At 44.1% G+C, this 24,995-nt stretch overlaps 1 protein-coding gene across 1 annotated transcript; it reads left to right on the top strand.

Moving 5' to 3' along the window:
• The first annotated feature begins 9,480 nt into the window (after positions 1-9,480).
• Positions 9,481-23,205, top strand: Amd1 (adenosylmethionine decarboxylase 1). The gene is made up of 8 exons (XM_085842788.1): positions 9,481-9,918; positions 15,901-15,987; positions 17,855-17,981; positions 18,878-18,980; positions 20,111-20,153; positions 21,708-21,945; positions 22,050-22,205; positions 22,505-23,205. Exons 1-8 carry the CDS (start codon positions 9,809-9,811, stop codon positions 22,643-22,645), a joined length of 1,005 nt encoding a protein of 334 aa, XP_085698914.1. The 5' UTR covers positions 9,481-9,808; the 3' UTR covers positions 22,646-23,205.
• The last annotated feature ends 1,790 nt before the right edge of the window (positions 23,206-24,995 follow it).

Below are 24,995 nucleotides of genomic sequence, written 5' to 3'. Positions count from 1 at the left end.
TTGGAGTCAACCATGCTGGCTTTCCTAGTCGTTCAAAGATTAAGCCTATGACTTGAAATTTTACCATAAGCTATGAATGTCCTAATGGAATGTCTAGAAATAGTGGTTCTCAGAAAACACGTTTTGTTTTTGTTTTTGTTTTTGCTTCAGGCCTTTTTTTCAAGGCAAGGTTTTTCTGTGTATCCCTGGCTGTCCTGGGACTTGTTCTGTAGGCTGGCCTGAAACTCAGATTTGCCTGCCTCTGTCTCCCAAGTGCTGGGCTTAAGGTATGGGCCACCACCATCCAGCTAAGGCAGAGCTTTTACATTTCTTTTTACGGAATGTTTGTGGAGCTAGTGATAACTGCAGGGCCTGGACCATGCTACACGGCACTCTAGCACAGGGCTGCAGGTCCCAACATTCTCTGAGCCTTGCTAAGTTGTCCAGGTAACCCTTAGGGCCTTTCTGACCCAGTTTCCCAAGCAGTGGGATACAAGGTGGTCCAAACCCTCAATTTGAGGAGTGCTTGATCCTTCTCGACTATGTTATTAGGGGACAAAGTAGGCAAGGAGGTGGGCATGTGTATGGAGGTCAGACGACTGCTTACAGGAGCCTGGGTAGGTTTCAGGGATCAAATTTGTCACCAGCCTTGGTGGCCACATTGGCTGAACTATCTTTTTGGCTCTTGAAAACAAAACAAACCAAAACAACAACAAAGTTGCTTGTTTGTTTTGGACTTATTTTTTCTTTGAGACAGGGCCTCTCTATGCAGCCCTAGCTGTCCTGGAACTCGATTTGTAAACAGGGCTGGTCTGAATTCAAAAGAGACCCTCCCACCTCTGCCTCTCAGCCCTTAAAAAGCTTTTGATGGGATGATTCCCTGATGATTGCTTCATGAAAATGTCAGATCACAGGCTGGAAAGATGGCTCAGCTAGTTAAAAGAATACTGGCTGTTTCTTCCAAAGAACCCAAGTTCAATTCCCGGCACCCACATGGTAGTCCACAATTGTCTGTAACTCCAGTTCTAGGAGATCCAACACCCTCATACAGATATACATGCAGGCAAAACACCGATGCATATAAAGAATAAGATTATAAAGAACAAAATTTAAAATTTTTAAAAGAAAAGAAAATATCATATCTACTAGAGACATAGAAACCCTAGAGAAGGGTTGGGAGTTTATAGCTTTAAGTTACAGCTTTGAAAGCAAGCAAGCAAACAACTTCACGGAGCTGGGGAGAACGCTCGGTGGTTAGGAGCATTTCTGGTTATCCTGAGTGGCTCACAGCGGCCTGTAGTTCAGCTCCAGGGCTCTTATGCCTTCTTCTGACCTCCGCAGGCACTGCACACATCTGCCACATCCACTCACACAAATATACACGTAAGTAAAAGTCAAATACATCTTTAAAACTTTTTGTTTTAATGAACCTGTGCTTCAAGAAATATCCACCTTAGCCAGCTGCATAGTGGCTCGTGGTCTTCCCAACACTGGGGAGACAAAGGCAGGCAGATCTGGCAGTTTGCGGCAAGCCCGGCTACACAGTGAGACCCTGTCTACAAAGAGAAAGGAGAGGGAGGGGCTGGGGATGTACCTCAGCAGTAGGGTGTTTATAAATGGTGCTCAGCATGCTGGTGACCATGGACTTAATCACTTGAGTTACCACAAGACAAAACAACAAAATGTAATCTGTGTAACAAGGACAGCATTTAAACAGAAAGAACTATTTTCAGTCCTGAAAGCCACAAATGCAGCTACCTTGGTCTGAATATGCTTGGCCCATGGGAAATGGTACTATTAGGAGGGTGGCCTTGTTGGAGTGGGTGTGGTCTTGTTGGAGAATGTGTGTCACTGTGTGGGCAGGGCTTTGAGGACTCCCAGGCTCAAGCTCCACCCAGTGGCTGCTCAGCCCTCCTCCTGGCCGCCTGTGGGAGCAAGTCTCCTCCTGGGGTCTGCCTTCTAATCAAGATGTTGAATTCTACTTCCTCCTCCAGGACCATGTCTGCCTGCTTGCTTCCATGCTTCCCTCCCTGATGATAATGGACTGAACTTTCTGAACCTGTAAGCCAGCCCCAAATAAATGTTGTCCTTTATAGGAGTCGCTTTCGTCATGGTGCCTGTTCACAGTGATGAAACCCTAAGACAGCACCTTATTCTCAACCACTCTCAACCCCTACCCTAGTGCTGGGGATGAATCCACAGTCTCACACATGAGGTCTGCTACTGAACCACCTGCAACTGTAATGTGAACTTATTAAAAAACAACAACAACAACAAAGAAAACATGGCTCAGAGATGAAGGTGCCTGCCATCAAGATTTGGGTGTGGTCCAGGACTCACATGGTAGAAGGCGAGAACCAACAACTCTTTTTTTTTTTTTTTTGGTTTTTCGAGACAGGGTTTCTCTGTGTAGACCTGGCTGTCCTGGAACTCACTTTGTAGACCAGGCTGGCCTCGAACTCAGAAATCCACCTGCCTCTGCCTCCCAAGTGCTGGGATTAAAGGCGTGCGCCACAAGTGCCCGGCTGAGAACCAACTCTTGAGAGTTGTCCCCTAACCTCTAGCTGCACACTTGCACATGTGAGAATATACACAATCAATAAATTGTGTATAAATAAATAACCCAGGCTAGACTTGAGCTAACAATCTTCTTGCCTCACATTTCAAGTACTATAAATACAGATATGAGATGCCATGGTGTATTTAACTTTGTGTGTACGTGGATATGCATGTGTGTGCGTGTGTGTGTGTGCCACTATGCACTTGTGGAGTCAGAGAACAACTTTTAAGACTTATTCTTTCTTTCTATCATGTCATCAAAGTTAGCAGCATGTACCTTAACAAACAGAGCTATATCACCATCACCTGTACACCTCTGGGACAGGGTCTGTCCCAGCTGTCATTGAACTTGCTTGAAGACCAATTCAAAGAAATCCATCTGCCTCTGGTTCCTGACACAAGGGTATATTATTCTTAAGTGGTTATTAATTCATATATATATGAATATATATTACTATATGTAGTAATCATATATGTATGATTACTAACAATAGGCATTAATAATAGAATTTAAGAATAATTAATTTTCGTGAACATATTCTTAAATATTTAATTGAACTTTTTAATTAAAATTTAAAGCTTTACCTACATATATGTTTTACATATATATATTTGACACTATATAAGATTTCTTTTCCTACATAACCATACTACAAGTTATCAAGATCAGGAAGTTTAGCATCTAATCCACAGGCAATAATTTTCTGACTTGCAAATATTTGGCTTGCACTTACTTGCCAGCACATCTATTGAAATCTACTTCTTCAGAGTCCCAGCTTATACAGAAGACCAGTTAAACAACCAGCCTTGTGGGATTGAGCAGCTACTAGATCCTTGGAATTCCCACTCACGGCTGCCCTTTGTTGGGTTAGCCTATGAGTCATTCAGATAATCTCCCCTAATATTTAAAGACATCCCATAAGTTCTGTGACTCTAGAGAACCCTGACTAATACAGGTTTCCAAGTGGGGGCTGGGAATCAAATCCTGCCCCCCTGGAAACCCAGCCACTTGCTGCTTGCTGTGAATCTTGGAGTTCACGGTGTGACCAAATAGCCTGCAACACGGTGGTAGGTTGGTACCTAGGTTCCATGTCTGTGGCTATCACAAATGCCCTGGTGGAAAGCACAGTGGGGAAGAATGGGTTTATTCAGGTTACAATTCTAGGTTATAGTCCATTATCTTGGAGATGCTAAGGTAAGGACCTAAACCATCCCATGGTGTTCAAGCAGAGGGAGCTAACACCTGGGTCCTTGTGTGCCCTCTGCCTCCTCACACTGTGCAGGACTTCTTACCAAATACAATAGGCTGGATCTTCCTGGGTCAGGTTTCAACCAGAACAATGGACCACAGGCCAACCTGATCTAGAAAATTTTGTGTGAAGACTCTCCCTTGGTGATTCTAGATTGTGTGGAGTTGAAAGTTAAAACTGAGCAGTGCAGTTGGTAAATATTTAACAAACAGCGCCTTGATAGTATCAAGAGCCCTGATTGCAGAGTTTACCAATCTCATTGAAGTGAATAATTTGACTGCAGCCGATTTCATACGACCAATGTGATATCAATTCACTTCCAAGTTTTCTGAGAATGTAAAAATTGGCTCTCACACACAGGAAAAAGCCAGCTTTGGCATTTGATCATTCTAGTCAATTAAAATTAAAAGCGGATGAATGGCTGTAGGGTACAGCTCAGTGGTAAAGCACTTGCCTGGCAGAATCCATTATCCTCCAAAGTAACTTGTTCTAATCTTAAACAAAAAGCACACACCGATGCAAAGGTGGCTGGGTCGCCATGGTCCCACAGCTAGGCAGGAACTGAATTCTGCCAACAGTCACATGAGCTTGGAAAACCTTTCCCAGTTGAATCTTGAAATGCAGGCTGTGGTGTGGGCTGTGTTATGGACTGAGTGTTCTGTCTCTGCCCTCTAAATTCATAAGTTGAAATCCTACTGCCTGTGTGCTGACATTAATATAGGGCCTTGTGGAGGGGTGCGATCCTCCTGAGTGGGATTAGTGCCCTTATTTAAAAGAAGAGAAGGAGGACTGGAGAGATGGCTCAGCGGTTAAGAGCACTGACTGGTCTTCCAAAGGTCCTAGCCGGACAGTGGTGGCACACACCTTTAATCCCAGCACCTGGGAGGCAGAGGCAGGCAGATTTCTGAGTTCAAGGCCAGCCTGATCTACAGAGTGAGTTCCAGAACATCCAGGGCTACACAGAGAAACCCTGTCTCAAAAAAACAAAACAAAACAAAACAAAAAACAACAACAACAAAAAACAAAAAACAAAGATCCTGAGTTCAAATCCCAGCAACCACATGGTGGCTCACAACCATCCATAATGAGATATGATGCCTTTTTCTGGGGTGTCTGAAGACAGCTACAGTGTACTTACATATAATAAATGAATAAACCTTAGAAAACAAGAGGAAGAGGAGGAGGAGGAGAACCACCACTGAGGGCTTTTGGATCTTCTCCCACACATGGTGATTCATGGCAGAGGGCCCTCCTCCTGGGAACCCAACTCTGGCACCTAGTTTTTCACTTTTTGTTCTAGAACTTTTAGAAATAAACTCTTATTTTTCGCAAGGCTCTCTGTGTAAGGTATTCTATTATAGCAGCTCACGCTGACTAAAAGAAAATGAGAACTTGATTACAGTCCTGTGAGAGACACTGGAGCTCCAGCTAGGCTACTCATGGGAACTCCTAATCCACAGAAAGACTGGGATAGAAAAATGTGTGCTATTTTATGCCAATCAGTCTGTATGAGTTTTTATGCAGCAATGGTTAGCTAACAGCATGTATAGGAGTATGTTCTGTAGACTGTATCTTTTGCTAATGTTAAAAGCTGAAAATAAGTTTGATGGTGAAAAAATATGAGGGGTGGACCTTGAGGAAATATTGGCTAATAAGGCTAGTTTGAGACAGTAAGATAGGTTAGGAGGATACGGTAAAGTCCATTACTAAGAAACTGGAGGGATGGCTCAGTGATTTAGAGCACTGGCTCTCTTGATGAGGGTTTCATTCCCAGCACCCACATAGAGGCTTTACAACCATCTAGGATTCTAGTTCCAGGGGGTCTGGAGCCCTCTTCTGGAATCTGCAGGCACTGCATGCACATATACATATGCATATGTGCAGGCAAAACACAGAGATTAAAAATAAGCAAATCTTTTTAAAAAGTCATTACTTAGCCAGGTGCATGCCTTGGATCCCAGCCCAGCACTCAAGAGGCATAGGCAGGTGGATCTCTTGAGTTCGAGGCTAGCCTGCTACAAAGCCTGTTCTAGGACAGCCACGGCTATACGGAGAAACCCTGTCTCAAGAAAATCATTATTTATCCATCTAATACTGACTGAGTATTGACCTCATGTCAGGTATTACTTTTGAAGGTGCTAAATTGAGCAGAAAAGACTTAGCATAGTGGTAGATTGCTAGATTAGCATGTGCCGTCTGATCCCATCCCTAACACAGGAGGAGGAGGAGAAGGAAGAGGAAGAGGAGGAGGAGGAGGAGAAAACATTAACAAAAGTAAACAAGCTCTTCTGCAGCTTAAAATCAAGTTGAAAGTGTAAGAAAGCTGACAACCAAGAAACAATAACTGTAAGGGAGCAATAAAAGTACGTATAGCGATGGGGACATAGCTCAGCGGTAGCCCACTTGCCTAACATCAGGTCGTCATGTGCAAGACCCTGGATTAATCACACACACACACACACACACACACACACACACACACACAAAGTGGGGAGAGAGAGGCAAGGGACAGAGAAAGAGTAGTCAAAACCAAATGTTGTTGTTCTAGGGAGCGTCTAGAGCCTAGGAAGTCCACGGATCAAGCTGCTGCTAACTGATGAGGACTTTCTTTGCCATCATGTAGGAAAAGGATGAAAGGCAAGAGAACCAACTGCTGCCAAGTCCCTCTGGAGAGCACCTAAACCCATTGATGGAAGGCGACTCTTGGCCTAACCGTCCTTAATGCTAGTACACTGGCAACAATCAAAAACAGTATTTTTTTGGAAGGGACCAATTTTGTTCAGACTATGGCACAAACCAAACTTGAATGTGAAGGAGAAGAGGATGGAGTGAGGGAAGGAGTTTTAGGATTGGGGACTGGACTGCCAGGAATATGACTCAGTGGTAAAGGTGCTTGCCACCAAGTCTGATGACCTCAGTTTGATCTCTGGGACTTCTGTGATGAAAGAAGAGGATTTCCACATGCAAGGTGATGACATGCATGTACACGCACACACACACTCAGTGGTACAGCATATGTTTAGCGTATGGAAACCCTGGGCGCAAACCCCAGCTTCTTTCCAATGTCCCAACAGACTGTCGACAAAAGAAAACAATTAGTTATGATCCTGGCATGAAAAACAGGAGCAGAGGGGTCCCAAGTTCAATATCAGCCTAGGCTACACAGTTCAGGTTCTTGTGTTTAATTTTTAGGACAATAATTTTAAAAAGCAGATAGGAGTCTTTTAGAAGGTGTGTGTGTGTGTGTGTGTGTGTAGGCAAAATGCTTCATTCTTTTTGTTTGGTTGATTTTGGTTGTTTTGGTTTTTCGAGACAGGGTTTCTCTGTGTAGCCCTTGTTATCCTGGAACTCTTCTGTAGACCAGGCTGGCTTCGAAGTCACAGAGATCCACCTGCCTTTACCTTCTTAGTACAGGGACTAAAGACATGGGCCACCACAGCAGCCTACTAAATAAGCACTTCTAAAAAGAACTTTGTTTTTATTTTATGGGTATGAGGGTTTGTCTGCATATACAGATGTACAGCTAAAGCTTGCTGGTGCCCATAGAAGTCAGAGGAGGGTGGAACATGCCCTGGACCTAGAATTACAGATGGTCAAAAGCCAGCATGTGAGCAACAACGGCTCTTAACAACTGAGCGCTGTCTCTCTCTCTCAGTGGAAAGAATGGTCACTGAAAGATAGAGATGAGAGATTAGTTTAGGAATGATGATAAGTAACTTTGGACATACTAAGTTTGTGAAATATTTAAGCAAAAATTAACTACCTCAGCTAAAAGTACAACTAATTTGAGCTTCCATATAATAGTCCTTAAGAAAAACTATACATTTTACAAAGAAACAATGCAATTCATTGACGCTAGTTAAGTTAGTCTGTATTTAACATTAATTTACCTTGCCAAGATTCCTGGCACTTTTGTTAACTTAAATTAGGTTGGGAAAAAGCATAATAGTAATTGAAAAAGCAACTAATTATAAATAATTACAAGCCAAATTATATTTATACCACAATTAATGTTTGAGGTGGTTTGCAGGCAGTCTTCTTTTCAATAAGCAACCATCAAATAATTGAATAGCTTGTAAAACACGGAAATATTCCTTTAATCTTTAGTCCAAGTATAACCGCATCCTCCTTGAATTACTATTATAATAGACTAAATAGCATTTATTAAATTTTGTCCTTATCCCTAGTTTGAGTTGGATGCTTTTAAAAACATGGCAAAAGTAATATACGTATCTACTTCATCACACAGGTTCTTTCTCAACAAATTTCATAGAGACATGTGAATCCATGCTCTTGTAAGACAAGAGCTCGTCTTCAGGGTATGTACGAAGCAAATCTCAACAGTGTCTTTTGCAGTGGATTTCTCTAAGGATAATAGGAGATGGTCCCTTTGTCTTGTGACTATAATCATTTTTAATTTTATGAGCTTGGTGACTTTCCCCCAGTGTTTCCAAGTAACTAATAACTTTGTTAACATCTTTTGTTACTTAAGATTAAAAAAAAAAGTGGCCTTGTCCCAGCTCCCTCCCCAAGGCTGGTGTGAGTGTGCAAGTATGCGTGCAGAGCTTGTGTTTCATACTGCAAATATAAATAAAGGAAGAAAGCAGAAGAAAAAAACAAAAACAAAATCCTACTTGGACTGGACCCCTAATTTATACTTTAGATTATCATTAGTGAAAACTCTTTAATACCCATTTACATTATTATTATATACCCGTGAAGATCCTTTTTAGGCATTTAGGCAAATTTGTAAATTTGCGCGGTACTGGTGGTTGAGAGGAATACTTTGAATTAGTTCACCCCTTTAAGAATAGCCTAAGAAAAATATTATCAAATAACCTCGTATTATACTTAATAAAGCTAGTTCCTAGGAAGTTTTGCAAACTAAATATCCACCAGTTGACCTAATGGAGTACGGATTGATAGGTGTCTGCTGGAAGGCGGCCAACTCCTAAGCTAGGCTAGGCACTCGGTGGGGGGTAGGTAGCGCCGGAGCCCTCCAAGGCTGGGCGCCACGTTGCTTTTCTCTTTTCTCTTTTGAAATAGGAAGACGACGCTTCTGGCTATTGTGTAAACCCGTGGAGAACTGCCTTCATTCCCACATCAGATAAAGCACAAGCAGAATTAAAGCGCATTCCAATCCGACCCCGGGCAACACGTACGTCACTGACAATTTTATTGCCTAGGCTGCGTTCGTCTCGTGGAAACACGTGAAAAAAAAAATGGTTGAAGAAAAAAATTAAAAAGCCCAAAACCACCTCGGCTGAAACGAGGAACCGCACAGGATCAAAGCACCACGCCAACCCAGCAGTGGCCACCGCCCCCGCCGAGCCCCGCGACACCCCTCGAGACTCCCTCCTGTTTTCTGCTAACCAGCTGTGTGCAGCGTGGGACAGCCTCGCCTGTCTCCCGCTCTCCCCACCAGCTCCACAAGTAATCCCAGATTCCCAAGTCCCCAGCCGGACAACAGTGCGGTCTCCCGCTCAAGGGACAGCGGCAGCTCCATCTGCAACCAAGCTGGTAGTCCCCTGCACTCCCCGTGGGCCCACCGCCAGCCAGCCAGCGTTCGGCGACGTTTGACTGACACGAAGCGGTCCCTATGAGGCCCTGAGGGCGGGGCGATGGCGTCACTTCCTGGCCTGTCGGGGAGGATGCTTATATAAGGTCTGCGCTCACGCAGAACCCTCGCTTACACAGTATGGCCGGCGACATTAGCTAGCGCTCGCTCAACTCTCTCTAACGGGAAAGCAGCGGACTACAAGAGACTGAACTGTATCTGCCTCTATTTCCAACAGACTCACGTTCAACTTTCGCTCACGAAAATAGCCGGGAAAATTTTATTAGTCCTTTTTTAAAAAAAAGTTAATATAAAATTATAGCAAAAAAAAAAAAAAAAAAAAAGGAACCTGAACTTTAGTAACACAGCTGGAACAATCCGCAGCGGCGGCAGGAGCGGCGGGAGAAGAGATTTAATTTAGTTGATTTTCTGTGGTTGTTGGTTGTTCGCTAGTCTCACGGTGATGGAAGCTGCACATTTTTTCGAAGGGACGGAGAAACTGCTGGAGGTCTGGTTTTCCAGACAGCAGTCCGACGCAAGCCAGGGATCTGGGGATCTTCGTACCATCCCAAGGTGGGTACCCGGGCCTGAGGGCGGCTTGCCGCCGCCTGCGAGGCACGAGTCGCGGCCTCAGGTGGGGCCAGGTCGGCGGGCGGGAACTGGCTTCTCCCGCCGCGGTTGCGGGGCCGCCTGCGCCGCCTGGGGGAGGGGAGGAGGCCGGCGCGGCCGCGTGCTCAGGTAACGTCCCCGGCGGACGGCGGGGCTGGGCTGACGGGCTCCGGCGGGGGGCACGCGGCCCTCCCGGCAGGTGTGGCTGGGTGAGGGGCGGGCGGAGCACGAGCTGGGCGGGCCTGGGCCGCGGGGTGACCAGCAGGCCTCCCGCCGCTGGGTAGGCGGCCGCGCGTGGCGCTCGCTCGGGCGGCGGGATTGGGCGGGAGCGGCCGTGTCGCAGTGCCGGGCCCCGCCGACGCCCGGACGTGCCCTGCAGCAGAGCGGGGCGCCTCGGGACCCTCCGCGGGCTTTGCCCGGGAGGCTCCTGACCTTGGGCTGTGTAACCTGTTACGGAGGCGAAGTCCGGGAGAGCGCAGCGGGGTGCTGGAGGGTTTGCCTGCTTCCCGGGGTACAAGCCTGTCAGCCCGGAGATCTATTTTACTTAATGCCTTAAGCTGGAGCAAAGGAGACCTGCGGGCCCCCTGCTCACACCCGACACGGGAGGTGGTGCGGAGAGTTGCTAGTGACCTCGCTGGGAGAGTCGAGCATTGAAGCGCGGATGACACTGAGGATGCATGGACCCGGCGGCGGTGACACTAGCCGCCCGCTTTGGTGGCCGGTACCCGGGCTCCTCCGTGTTCCGAAGCGCACTAATGGGACTAGAGTGGCGGAGGAACCGGCGTGGTCCGGTTCATTGAGAGGCGGACCAATGAGCTCCTGGGCCCCTCCGGAGCCTGGCCCCAGGGTGTGGACCAATGGGCGTTTTAGGAATGTTGGCTGCGCGGTGCAACCGTCCTCTGACAAAAAGCGAGAAGAGAATCCCAGCGGCCACGTGCTGCCGAGACTTTAAGGCACACTGGGAAACGCAGTTCCTACTAGTTGCTGCAGACGTTTCCATTGTAGGGGAAAAAAAATGTATCCGAAGTGCTAAGGTCTCAGTTTTCGACCCTCATGTGAAGTGTGTGCCATTTTCAGTTACAAACCCTTGACGTTTTCTCATAGTAAGCATAGAGAAGCTTACCCCTCTTACAGATATGGAAAGCCTCTTGTGATAGGTGTCTCGGAAAGCTGGTGCTTCCAGGATTATTTCCTAGAAAATCTTGGTACGACCTGAAAGAGAGGTACGCAAGGAAATTACAAAAAACATTTCTTGTTGATAAAGAGATTTTCGTTCTCAACTTAGTTGGAGGTACCAGAGTGGGATTCTAAAAATAGATCAGAGGTTAAGGACCCTAGATAGTTAGTTGTCCAGGGGACCCGGATTTAACTCAGCACCCACATTGCAGCTCACAACCATCTAACTCCGATTCCGGGGGATCTGACGCTCACTTCTGACTCCTGAGGACCCTGCACATTTGTGGGGCACGTATAGGCAAAATAGCCATAGGCTAAAATAATAATATATATTAATGCTAAAATATAAGACGCTTGATTAAAGTGGCTCCTGAGTAGAGGTAAGATGGGCCTTTTTTAAAAGGTAGGCTATTTTTTTTCATACACAGGACTTATCTGTGTAGCCATGGCTGACCTGACCCACTTGCCTCTGCTTTGCCACCGACCTGTGCTTTTATTAAATGTTTAAAAAACCACCTTTACTTTGTATGTGTAACCAGAAACTGATTTTTTTTTTTTTTGTGACTGTTATATATCAAGTAGAACTGAAATCTATTCGAAAGAACTGAAAAAAAATTCAGTGCTTTTTCAGTGGCCATCCAGCTGAGGGTGCACTGGTTGTTATGAACTTTAAATAAGTGTCTGAGAGACAGCAGGTGGATAAATCACGAGTCAGTGGCTAACAGGGAGGTTTGTAGGGGACCTGCATCTTTCCTGAAATGGAAAGAATAGCCATGGGCTAATAAGATGAAATAAACTGATATTTATAGTATTAACAGCAGTCAAGGCTGGGGAAAATAACAGTAATATAAAAACGCTAGGTATTAAAGCTGTCAAGAAGCAATTCTAATGCTAGGCAGTGGTTGTGCACGCCTTTAATCCCAGCACTCGGGAGGCAGAGGCAGAGGCAGAAGGATTTCTGAGTTCGAGGCCATCCCGGTCTACAGAGTGAGTTCCAGGACAGCCATGGCTATACAGAGAAACCAAAAAAAAAAAAAAGACAGATGGGCAGTTAAAGAAACTGTCTATGTTTGAAGCCTATTCAACATAAGCCTACAGAAGAGAGCCAAAGGGTAACTTTAGAAATAGCCATTGCTTTCCACATCTCCACAAGGTTACCAGGCCTGGTAGTTTTAAGATCTAATTGATTATATCGACTTGAGAATTTTAATGGCAGTTTTGTGTTAGTCCCCAAACTGCAAATCTACTAATGGGGAGGGAGGTCGTTAGGAATTGGTTACACACTTAATCTTGGCACTGGGAGGGGTGGGGGTGAGAGGGCAGGGGCCATGCTTGTGTACAAGTGAGTTTTAAGCCGCTCAGGTACTACATAGTGAGATCTTGAACCCAAAAATGGAAAAACAAATGGATAGTTGTATAACCATATAACAGAATGCTGCCCAGCAGTAAGTGAAGCCTTGTTCTGTGTACACACGAGTACTAAGGTAAGCGGATATGCTGAGAAAAGAGGCCTGAGGAGCATGCATGCTGTACGATTTCATTTCTGTAAACCTAGGAAATGCAGACTGACAAGACTGGTCAGTTGTGGATTAGAGGCCTTATAAAGGGAGGAATGGATTATAAGGGAGCATGAAGGACCTTTTAAGAATGCATTTCTGGCTGTATTATGAAACAAGCTCTTAATCCCCGAATTTGTGAGGCAGAGGCAGGAAGATTGAAGTTAGCCTTGTCTACATAATAAGCAAGTCCAGGCTGGTCAGGGCCTTGTAAGCACTGGAGCACCAGGAACAGATTCACACAGGTTTGTTGCTGATTTGTAAGGTCAGCCTGGTTTGTTTATATAAATGGAGCTCCAGGACCCTTAAGGTCATGGGGATCCCTTTGCTTCTGTATCCTGAGTGCCAGGACTGTGTGCCACCAGGCCTGAATCTGGAATTTCTCTTAACTGCTGATCCATCTTGGCTGATGCAGCTTAATTTATTTAAACACTTACTTGATTGGAGAAGAGTCTGGTGTAGGTAATGTAGCTGCATGAAGGGAAGAATGATCTGTGCTGGGTGGGCTTTAGAATCCACTTAACCTCACAGAATAAATATATTTGAAGTTGACATATTAAAGAAGCATAGTTCTTAGGGTTCAATTTGGTAGGAAACGGTGGGTAACCTACTAGCTAGGTAGACTTGGGCAGGCACCTTTAATCTCAGCAGTGGGGAGCCAGACACAAGTGGATATCCAGGTTGGGCCAGCTGGTGTACAGACTAACTTAGGGCTACACAGTGCAAATCTTAGTTAATAAGGTGAAGTTAGGTGGGAAATTCCGGTGCCAGTAAAGAAGATAAATGCATTACTTGAAAAATATAGACTTTAAAATTGATGGTAGAAATAACATTTAGAATTGGTGGGAAAATTCTTAGGCTGCTTTAGGAATATTATAAGCAAAATAAAGATTTGAGTAAAGGATTGTCGTTGTTAAAGGTCATACATGAGCCCTGACTTTTTCCTGAACTCTTTTTTTTGGGCAGAGGATGTTTGTTTGTTTGTTTTTTGAGACAGGGTTTCTCTGTGTAGTCCTGGCTATCCTGGAACTCACTCTGTAGACCAGGCTGAGCTTGAACTCAGAAATCCGCCTGCCTCTGCCTCCTGAGTGCTGGAATTAAAGGCATGTGCCACCACGAAGTATTGGAGTTCTTATTTGTTTTGCAGAAAGAATGTATGCGTTGCCAGAAGACCTTTCAGTGTGAGCTTCTGGCAGCAGCTATGCTTGTGCTGCTGTGCCTGCAAGTGTGTTCTCCTGTGGGGCACAGGGCAGCCATCAGGGCTTGGTTCTTTCCCTCTCTTTCCCTTTTCCTCTTTGTTTCTGAGGGTCAAACTCAGGTGCTGTAATTACCACTGAGTCATCTTGTTGACCCCAAATTCTCTCTTTAAGAAGCATACACTGAGCATACTAGCAGCAATAGAGAACATAGTGCAGATAAATTGGGGACAAGTTAGGTTTAGCCGTTTGTGTGCATGCATGTGGATGCCTTTGGGGGCCGGAAGAGCATTGGATGTCCTGTAAGCAGCCACAATACTGTCTGTTCAGTTACTTTTGACACAAGAACTACCTTGGGTTAGGGTTAGGTTATCTGAGTGTAATATGACTCTCAGAAACAGACCTTGGTCAGGTTTTGTGCTTACTAATTTGGTAGCTTCAGTTGAATTTTAAGCAGCAACTAGGTAAACTGAACTTTGGAACCAGCCACTTTAGGAGTGATATGTAATGTAGCCACTTAAATTTATAGATTAAAATCTGTGGACAACCTGCTCAAAGTCTGAATAGCTCAGCTGGATCTAGCAGTCTGTGTGCCAGCCTTTATCAACTTTTCAGGTGGCTGGAGTGTAACTTTCCTCCTGTCTCAGTTCATTGTTTGCCTACTAGCACTGTTCTGATTTCTTGTGTGGGCTTTGAATAAATGTCTGTAGCTTACTTATGCAATATAAAGATGATAAAGACTAATGATGTAGAAAAGCAAGAAATAAAGATCTGTATGTGTTTGGTGTATATTTAATTTTTTCAGATATGCTCTCAGTCAGTCCTTAGGTAGTGTAACCAGTACTTGTTAAACACAAGCAACTCTTTCCCTCCGCCCTTACCAACAACCTTTAAAGTGTTTGTGTCATGTATAATCCAGGTGTTCTGCGTGCGTACATATATTTGTATAACACTGAAACTGGAATTCCAGTTAATGGGTCTCAGCGTGGGTGCTGGGAATCAAACCCAGGTCCTTTTGTACCCTTTTAGCTATGTGAACTTGATTTAAATGGAATGGTAAGAGTTTGTGACTGCATAATGCTAATATGCCCTTGGTTCATGTATTTGTAGCATTTGGTGAGAATCCCCCCTCCCCCACGACAGGGTTTTCTTGGTATGGCCTTGGCTGTCCTGGAACTCACTCACTCTGCCTGCCTCAGCTGGGATTAAAGGCATGTGCCAAAAGTCTCAGGTTAAACTGTTGGACATATCAGTCAAGTGGTTATGAAGCTCAAGAAAAGGCATAAGCCGGGCGTGGTGGCACACGCCTTTAAACCCAGCACCCGGGAGGCAGAGGCAGGCGGATTTCTGAGTTCGAGGCCAGCCTGGTCTACAGAGTGAGTTCCAGGACAGCCAGAGCTACACAGAGAAACCCTGTCTCGAACAACCAAAAAAAAAAAAAAAAACAGAAAAAGAAAAGAATACTTGGGGGGGAGGGATTCTAAAGATGGTGGTGATTAAAAAAGGTATGTGTGTCTGTTGTTTGCTTAGCTGGTAGCTAGAGAGATTAGAGAAAGTATTCCCTGGGAAAGAGAAAGGCTACTGCTCCAGAAAACCAGGGTTGGAGTCCCAGCCACCGGTGGCAGCTCACACCATCTGTAGCGTTTGGCCACTGTGTGGGCACTACTTGTATGTTGTACATAGACATATGCAGGCAGAACATCCATACATAGAAAATAAATGTTTTATTAAAGAGGGAAATGACCAGTGTGGTGGCACATTTTTCTTAAATCACAGTGCTCAGCAATTAGAGGAAGAGACATGTCTGAGTTGGAGGCCAGCCTGGGTGTACAATGCATACCCATTGCAGCCCTGTCGCATTACATCTGTCTTAAGAGACCAGAAAGAGATCTCAGGGATAGAGTGCTTGCCTGTCATTTGGACCAGGGTTTGATCTCTAGCACTGGGGGGCACAAGTTTTCTTAAAGGATAAAGTGCGGTAGAAATAGTCTTTAATAACTGTTTTTGTTGGATCACAGATCTGAGTGGGATGTCCTTTTGAAGGATGTGCAGTGCTCAATCATAAGTGTGACAAAGACTGACAAGCAGGAAGCTTATGTACTCAGGTAAGTGCTGTGAAGTGTGACGTTGGGTAGCCCTGCTGACCACAGCATGGTGGGTGAAATAACACGCTCTTCTCACTGGAATCCTTGCTTTTTTCTTCTTCAGTTTTAAGAATCCAGTATGAAATTTGACCTATGTTCTAGGTAGTTTTTAAGTCTTGCCTAACAGCTCTTTGTGTGACTGCCATGTTTCCCACATAGTTAGTATCTGCTGGATGAAGGATAAACATTGTATCTAATATCAGCCCCACTCCCAGTGATCTCTGCCTGAGTTTATGGCAAGATGTGAACTTTTGCTCCATTAGAATCAGGTTGCTGTATTAATATACAAAAGCCATTGTTATTAGCCTTTTTAAGGTAGGTGTGAAGTCAGTTTAGTAATAAATACTGTGAGTGCTTGGTTTATACTGTGGCCTTACACCTTGGCTTATAGCTGGGGTTTTTTGTTTTTTTGTTTTGGGGCATAGGCAGATGTTTATCAAAGTGCTAACTTGTGAACTATGCCAAGCAGATAAAATATGTAAAAATATTGATTTCCTTATGACTCTCTTTATCTACTTAAAGTAATTAAAAAACAAAATAAACCATGAACAGTAGTGCCCAAGATGAGGTAAAGTGTGTATTTAGGTAAATAGCAATGGACACACAACTATACCAGCTATACTTGGTTAGGCTCTTGTGTGGTATCCAGGCATAAGAATAAACAATAGAGCCGGCTTGTGAGACGATGCCGGGGCCTAGCAAACACAGGAGTGGATGTTCATAGTCAGCTATTGGATGTATCACAGGGCTCCCAATGGAGAAGCTAGAGAAAGTACCCAAGGAGCTAAAGGGATCTGCAACCCTATTGTTGGAACAACATGATGTACTAACCAGAACCCCGGAGCTCTTGTCTCTAGCTGCATATGTATCGAAAGATGGCCTAGTCGGCCATCAATGGAAAGAGAGGCCCATTGGACTTGCAAACTTTATATGCCCCAATATAGGGGAATGCCAGGGCCAAAAGAATGGGAATGGGTGGGTAGGGAAGTGGGGGGCGCTATGGGGGACTTTTGGGATAGCATTGGAAATGTAATTGAGGAAAATATGTAATAAAAATATTAAAAATCAAAAAAAAACAAAAACAAAAACAATAGAGCCGGGCATGGTGGCGCACGCCTTTAATCCCGCACTCGGGAGGCAGAGGCAGGCGGATTTCTGAGTTCGAGGCCAGCCTGGTCTACAGAGTGAGTTCCAGGACAGCCAGGGCTATACAGAGAAACCCTGTCTCGAAAAAACAACAACAAAAAACAAACAAACAAACAAAAAGAATGAACAATAAAGCCGGGCGTGGTGGCGCACGCCTTTAATCCCAGCACTCGGGAGGCAGAGGCAGGCGGATTTCTGAGTTCGAGGCCAGCCTGGTCTACAGAGTGAGCTCCAGGACAGCCAAGGCTACACAGAGAAACCCTGTCTCGGATAAACAATATACAAAACAATATACAAAATTGAATAAGTTACACACTTGCAGGAAAATTGATTGACATAGAATATATACTATTTAAGCAAAAGTTATACAATCTTGAGGTGAAATACACGCAGCTGCACACATTCAGAATTTAGTTGATAGCTGTGTATGGATGTGTGTGTAGAAGAGAGTGGGAAAAGCTAACTATTAGGTGATAGAAGGAAGGAAGGCCTGTTACAGTCACGAGCTACACAAGGATACAGAGCCAGTTGTTTTTCTAACTTTGGTTGTAGGTGGTTTTGGTGGATACGTACATAACATACATTCACCAGTGATGTCCAATACTGATACACTGATAGATGACTTGTGTTCTCATAATGCCTGATGCAGTGCTGACTTTCTGTTTGTGACTTTCTGTTGCAGTGAGAGTAGCATGTTTGTCTCCAAGAGACGTTTCATTTTGAAGACATGTGGTACCACCCTCTTACTGAAAGCACTGGTTCCCCTGTTGAAGCTTGCTAGGGATTACAGTGGGTTTGACTCAATTCAAGTAAGTACTAGTTTCTGCTCTGGTTGGATTTTAATGTTTTATCTCAAAGAATGGGTTGTCACTAAAATCTCAGAATTTGGTTCTTTTACACCTATGATTGGGGTTGAACCTAAAGTGCTGCCTGCCATGGTAATGCTGTTTGGGGGCTTTGGGTTTTTTTGTTTTGTAATATGTGATATTATCATATACACCAGGCTTGCCTCAGACTCAACCCTTCTGCCTTTTTCTTCAAGAGCTCTGGAGTTACAGGTGCATGTTACCACACCCAGCCTGCTTTGTGGGGTGGGAAGAAGAGGGGGTCTGGCTTTGAAGCCCCGGCAGCTCTCAAAAGTCTCACTCTTGCTTTAGTGTCCTTTGTGCTGAGACTAGAGCTGTGAGCCCACACTAGTGTAGTTTGATAATTACTTCACTCTCTCCTTGTGAGACTTTTAATTGTGTTGTTGACTATTGAAAAGCACTTGCCGTGCAAACTTGACATCCCCGGAACCTACCAAAGGTGGGGAGAAGTGACTCCAAATTTGTCCTCTTTGACCTCCACATACACACATGGCACACATGCTTGCACAATACTTATTTGTGCTGTCACATAGTTTTTGCTTAATGTATAGAAAGAAGCCACTGCTCCAGGCTGGATCTGGTGGCTGCACACTTGGAATTCCAGTGCTTTGGTTTGGGGAGGCTAGGGCAGGAGAAACAAGACTGGTCTACATAATGAGGCCCTGTTTGTTTAATTTATGTGTATGAGTGGTATATACATATACATGTATGTGTGCCTAGTACCCTTGAGGACAGAATAGGGCATCAGATCCCTGGGTTGGAGTTAAAGTGAGTTTGTGAGCCTCCATGTGAATGTGGGAGTCAAACTTTAATCTTAAAGATCTCTTTCTTTTTTTAAGAGCTTCTTTTATTCTCGTAAGAATTTCATGAAGCCTTCTCACCAAGGGTACCCACACCGGAATTTCCAGGAAGAAATCGAGTTTCTTAATGCAATTTTCCCAAGTAAGTAAACCTAGAATTTAATAATTCTTGTCATTTAGGGGTGGGTGGGTGTTCATATTTGTTATAATTTGAGATGGGTTTCATGTATAACCCTTCCTGGTCTGGTTCGGGCCTGGAACTCCAGGGATTGTTTGGTAGTGTGGCTTTTTGGTTTTCTGTTTTCTGTTTACCTGGATGTTACAAGGATTTAGTTGTGTGGGCAAAACAGTACAAATTGTATTATGTGCTTGTAAAAATAAAGTGGACCCCTGACCACTTATGGTAAGTGAGGCAGTAGGGCGTGCACCGTCGTTAGTCATGGTGACTAAGTAAACTGAAGGGCTGCTTGAGGTTAAGGATTCAGGGCCAGTGTGGGCCAGAGTAAGAACTTGTTTCAAAAACAGTTGCTGGGGAGATAACTCAAAGTAGATGTAAGGTAACTACTACACAGGACCCAAATTTGATCTCTGGTACCTACGTTTATAAAAGCAAAGGCAGTCGGGTATGGGGTTGGAGGGGTTGTAATGCTGGGGCTAGGGAGGCAGAGACTGCCTGTTCTGCAGACTTAGGTATGTAGAACTCACAAATAGTTGTGAACACACATATGCATAGCATGCATGAGGCCCTGGACTTCAGCACTACAGAAAGAAGACTTCAGACCCTTGCAGTAATGTATGCCATCAAACATGACCGTCCTGTCAGAGGGGCGAGGATTTACTTGGTGTTGATTCTGAGTTGGTTTACTGGGCCAGGGAAAATGTTGAAAACAGTTTGGGAAGGATATGTAAGGAAACCAGCTTAGAAAAGTGACTGATTCCATACCCGTGGGAGTAATCTCAATCCTCAGGGTCCATCTACAACTTGACAAGCACCAGTGGCAGCCAGATACAATGCCTCCTAGAGCAAAGGGGAGATAGACGTGAGAGTGACTGGAGCACTTTGTGCCCTTGCAAAGGACATAGGGTTGCTTTCCTGGTGCCAGCATGGTAATGGATCTGCCCTCTTGCTGTTAGAATTCACTCACTCTAATGTCTCTTCACTGGGGACATTTTTGATAGTTGGCATATATAATACTGTTTATTGAATGACTGATAAGTCATCCTGTTATGTGATTTTTTTTTTTTTTAAAAAAAGATTCTCTTTCCTCACAGATGGAGCAGCATATTGTATGGGACGCATGAATTCTGACTGCTGGTATGTAGGTATTTGTTTTTGTTTTGTGTTTTTGGTTTGGTTTGGTTTTCCGAGACAGGGTTTCTCTGTGTAGCCCTGGCTGACCTGGAACTCACTCTGTAGACCAGGCTGGCCTCGAAATCCGCCTGCCTCTGTCTCCCGAGTACAGGGATTAAAGGCGTGCGCCACCCCTGCCCAGCTTGCTATGTAGTTTTGATTTTGGTTTGGCTTTGTTACCTATGTGTGGAGTTGTTTTAGGGGTGAAGGATGTTTTAAGCTAAACCTAGTAACCCACTCTTGATAATCCGACCTATTCTGGAGACTGAGGTAAGAGGAACAAGACCAATACGGTCAACTTAGTGCAGTACAATAGAAGAGAGAAGATTTGAGGTGTGTTTCAATGGTGCCATGTACTTGGCAAGTGTCCCTTCAGAGTGTAAATGTTGTTTTTTAAGTACGCAGAGTTGGGATTTTGGGATTTTTGTTGTGGGAGGCAGAGTTTCATTATGTAGCTTGCTGGCCTTGAACTCTGCTTTATAGACCAGGCTTGTCCATATCTTTGCCTGCTTCCTGTTAAAAGTGTATATACTACCATGTCTGTTGCAAAGTTGTTTTTGCAAGTTTTGTCTTTGCAACAACATATTTTGTCTTTGATCATATTTATTTTCTACCCATAACTTTTCCCTAATCCCTACCTTCTTAACCTGTCCTTTTAGAAACCGTTTTAGCCAGGCAGTGAGGGTGTAAGCCTTTAATCTAGCACTACTCTCCAGAGGCAAGGGCATCGCTGTGCAGTGACGCCTTGCCTAGAAATACATACATCATGCCTGCTGCAATACATTGCCCATATCTATACTCCTGGGTATTTGGAGTCATACACTAGAGTTTCCTTAGCCTGCCTGTAACTCAAGATATATTTACTTATTTATTATATGTAAGTACACTGTAGCTGTCTTCAGACACCCCAGAAGAGAGCATCAGATCTCATTACGGATGGTTGTGAGCCATCATGTGGTTGCTGGGATTTGAAATCACAACCATCAGAAGAGCAGTTGGCGCTCTTAACCTCTGAGCCATCTCTCCAGCCCCCTTGGTTTTTCGAGTATAGCCCTAGCTGTCCTGGAACTCACTCTGTAGACCAGGCTGGCCTCGAACTCTCCGCTTGCCTCTGCCTCCCAAATGCTGGGATTAAAGGCGTGCACCACCATTCCCGGCTTTCCCTGTTAAGATTGGGGGCTCATGAAGCACCCCCTTCCCACTATAGGTTAATAGTGGACTGGCTTCATGATATGCAGGCAACTGCAGCTGCTATGGGCATTTTATTTTATTTTTTTTTTTTTTGGTTTTTTCGAGACAGGGTTTTTCTGTATAGCCCTGGCTGTCCTGGAACTCACTTTGTAGACCAGGCTGGCCTCGAACTCAGAAATCCGCCTGCCTCTGCCTCCCGAGTGCTGGGATTAAAGGCGTGCGCCACCACGCCCGGCTGCTATGGGCATTTTAAAGTATGGGCTTTTTGAGATTGGGTTTCTCTGTAACCTGTCGTTCTGAAGTAAAGCTTATTTTACTCCTACATAGGTACTTGTATACTTTGGATTTCCCAGAGAGCCGAGTAATCAGTCAGCCAGATCAAACCCTGGAAATTCTGATGAGTGAGCTTGACCCAGCAGTTATGGACCAGTTCTACATGAAAGATGGTGTTACTGCAAAGGATGTCACTCGTGAGAGTGGAATTCGTGACCTGATACCAGGTTCTGTCATTGATGCCACACTGTTCAATCCTTGTGGCTACTCGATGAATGGAATGAAATCGGATGTGAGTGGCTGTTAGTCTGAATATTTTAATATCTGTATCTTCTCCTTTCTGTTAATAACAACTTTTGTTTAATATTAACTTTCTGTTAATAACTTTTCTCAAAGGGAACATATTGGACTATTCACATCACTCCAGAACCAGAATTCTCTTATGTCAGCTTTGAAACAAACCTAAGTCAGACCTCCTATGACGACCTCATCAGGAAAGTCGTGGAAGTCTTCAAGCCAGGAAAATTTGTGACCACCTTGTTTGTTAATCAGGTACCTTGACTTGTGTTTTGTTGTGTATCTCTCTCTCTCTCTCTCTCTCTCTCTCTCTCTCTCTCTCTCTCTCTCTCTCTCTCTGGGTGGAGAGAGCTCATCTGTTCAGAGCACTTGGCTTTCTCTCAGCAGCACGGCGGGCGGGTGGCTCACCGGGCATGGACACACAAACACTTGAAATTTCATCAATCTTTTTAAATGCATAGTTTTAAGAAAGTTATCTATTCATGGTGTTACTGTTATGTCTGAAAATATTGTAGTGGTGAGAAGTACTAATGCTTGTTTCACCTTTCCCCCAGAGTTCTAAATGTCGCACAGTGCTTTCTTCGCCTCAGAAGATTGACGGCTTTAAACGTCTTGATTGCCAGAGTGCTATGTTCAACGATTACAATTTTGTTTTTACCAGTTTTGCTAAGAAACAGCAACAACAGCAGAGTTGATTAGGAAAAATGAAGAAGAAAAAGCGCAAAAAGAGAAGACACACAGGAGGTGGTGGCTGCTTTCTAGATGCTGATCCTGAGGGCCATGCTGACCATGACCACCACCTCGTAGTTGCAGAAAGCCCTAGGTGTAATGATAGTGTAATCATTTTGAAGTGTATGCATTATTATATCAAGGAGTTAGGTATCTTGCATGAATGCTCTCTTCTGTGTTTAGGTGTTCTATGCCACTCTTGCTGTGGAACTGAAGTGCATGTAGAAAAGACCTTTGACTGTATGAATCTTTACGACACTTGTGAAAATGATACAATTTGGTTTATGCACAGTGTAATATTTCTGCAGGCATCATCCAAAATTCCCCACAGACAAGGCTTTCGTCCCCATTAGATGCGGCCTCAGCTGACATCTGCGACTGTTCTATTAAATTGCTGCCAGAGTTTTTACATCCAGTTACCTCCACTTTCTAGGGCATATTCTCTAGTAATACTACTCAAAACCAATTTGTACTTCATACAGGTGTTTTATGCAACGGCAATTAAAGTTTTTCTTCCACAAGTTGAGTCTTTGTAAGAAAATGACTCCAGTTGCTTGTTTTATGTTCTGCTGTTTTAATAGTTGCTCCTGCATTTAGAGTCCTATGGTTTTTCCACCACCTTTGATGAAGCAATACACTGTTACACTGTGGGCTTATAATTTTACACCCCAGATGAGAGTTTGGAGATGGTCCCTTGCTTAATTTTTTTTTCCTAAGACATAAGAATGTGGTCTCTTTATTGGCATGAACTTCTGTGGAAGATAAATGACAAAACTGAATGTATCAAATGAAAAGAACTCAGTCTCCAGGGCAATGAGCAAAGAGAACCCATTAAAGAAAACTCCATGGAAATGATAGGCTGTGCAGTGCACCTTAATTAGCGTTAATGGAGTGCCTACCATGCCTTCACTAACTTACTAAGTGATAGGAATGTCCACTATGTCAAAGCAGAAATGTAGTCCTAGCATTCTGACTTCAGTAAGTGCTGCCGTTGCCACCAGGTTTTACTAAAGGAGATTTTGATTCAAAGGAGAATCTGTGGTTTCCACCTGTCCTGCCATCGGCTGGTCTCTGGTCTTCCTTTCACCATGGCCTTCAGATGATCAGATGAATGACTGACCAGAGGGAGGAGGCCTCTCCAGGTTACTCAGCCAGATAGTGAATGTATGAATGGATGGAACGGCGCAATATTCTGAATCTATTTAATGGCACTAGAAATAATAGGCATTGAAGAGTCGGCATGTTGGTGGGACTTAAACAGAAAAGAGCAAACTGGACTAAACTCCCTATTTATTGCCCTCCTGTTTTCTTGGTAGTTTCTGGACTGATGCAGTGATGTTTTGTTCCTTCCGTATTTATAACGAAACACTTTTTTAGCGTTTCTAAACAGAGTCTACTTGGTTTGAGATCAAGTGGTTGGAACACTGTCTGGACTCTCTACACGGTGTTGATTGAAGGCTTCTTTGGGGAAGCTTTCGGTCAGCTTTATCTGTCTGATTCTGTAATGAGCACAGCACCTACTTTGAATTGCTATTTGGAGGGCCAGTACTTATTTAAGCTGGATTTTGTAACCCAGTAGATTTTGGCTTGAGGTCTGATTTCCCCATCTTAAATTAAGAATCCTAATGTTGAGAATTGCATAGGTTTGTGTGGAACAAAGCCTAGAACAACTGTAGGTAAACTAGTGATCTAGTCTAATTACAGGTGGGGAAGTTTTGGTGCCATAATTTCTCTTTGTTGGTGTTGGACTTTTAATCAGCTGAAATGTATTTCTGTACCACAATGTAAGCTTCAATAAAAGTTTGCTTAATTGTCTAGTAGCATTGAGAAAGTTTTCTGTTTGGTGTCTACTTAACTAAAACCCAGAGAATTTAAAACATTTGAAGGTAGAAGTGACAACCTTGAGCCATCAGTAGGGCTTCGTAGACAATGTTTTATTGACGTTTGTTTGGCAAGCACTCTGCCTCTGCTTGCCCTTGGTCACGTTTTAAATTGACTAGGTGTCTAGTAAGCTGAAAGCTATTAGATAAATACTATGTTCTGATGGGCTTATGTTAGAAGATTGGATTGGCTGGATTTCTGTTTAAGGAACGGGGTGGGAGCTTAGTATTACTCTAGGCTTGAAGTAGCCTGAGGCAGGAGGCTCTCTTGAGCCCTATAGCTGTGTGTGTGTGGATTTATGTACCACCACTTAAGAATAGACATTCTAATTTTACTCTCTGGTAAAGATATGTGCTACTGATTTTGTTTCTGGCTCCCCACTGTCTTGCTGTAATGGAAGAGATGCTGCTGGCTCTGCGTCCTGTCCCTCTTCAG

Source organism: Mus caroli, unplaced genomic scaffold (assembly GCF_978045245.1).
Source record: "Mus caroli unplaced genomic scaffold, Mus_caroli_1 scaffold_9, whole genome shotgun sequence".
NCBI classification, from domain to species: Eukaryota; Metazoa; Chordata; class Mammalia; order Rodentia; family Muridae; genus Mus; species Mus caroli.
This window is presented reverse-complemented; position numbering and strand designations above follow the sequence as displayed.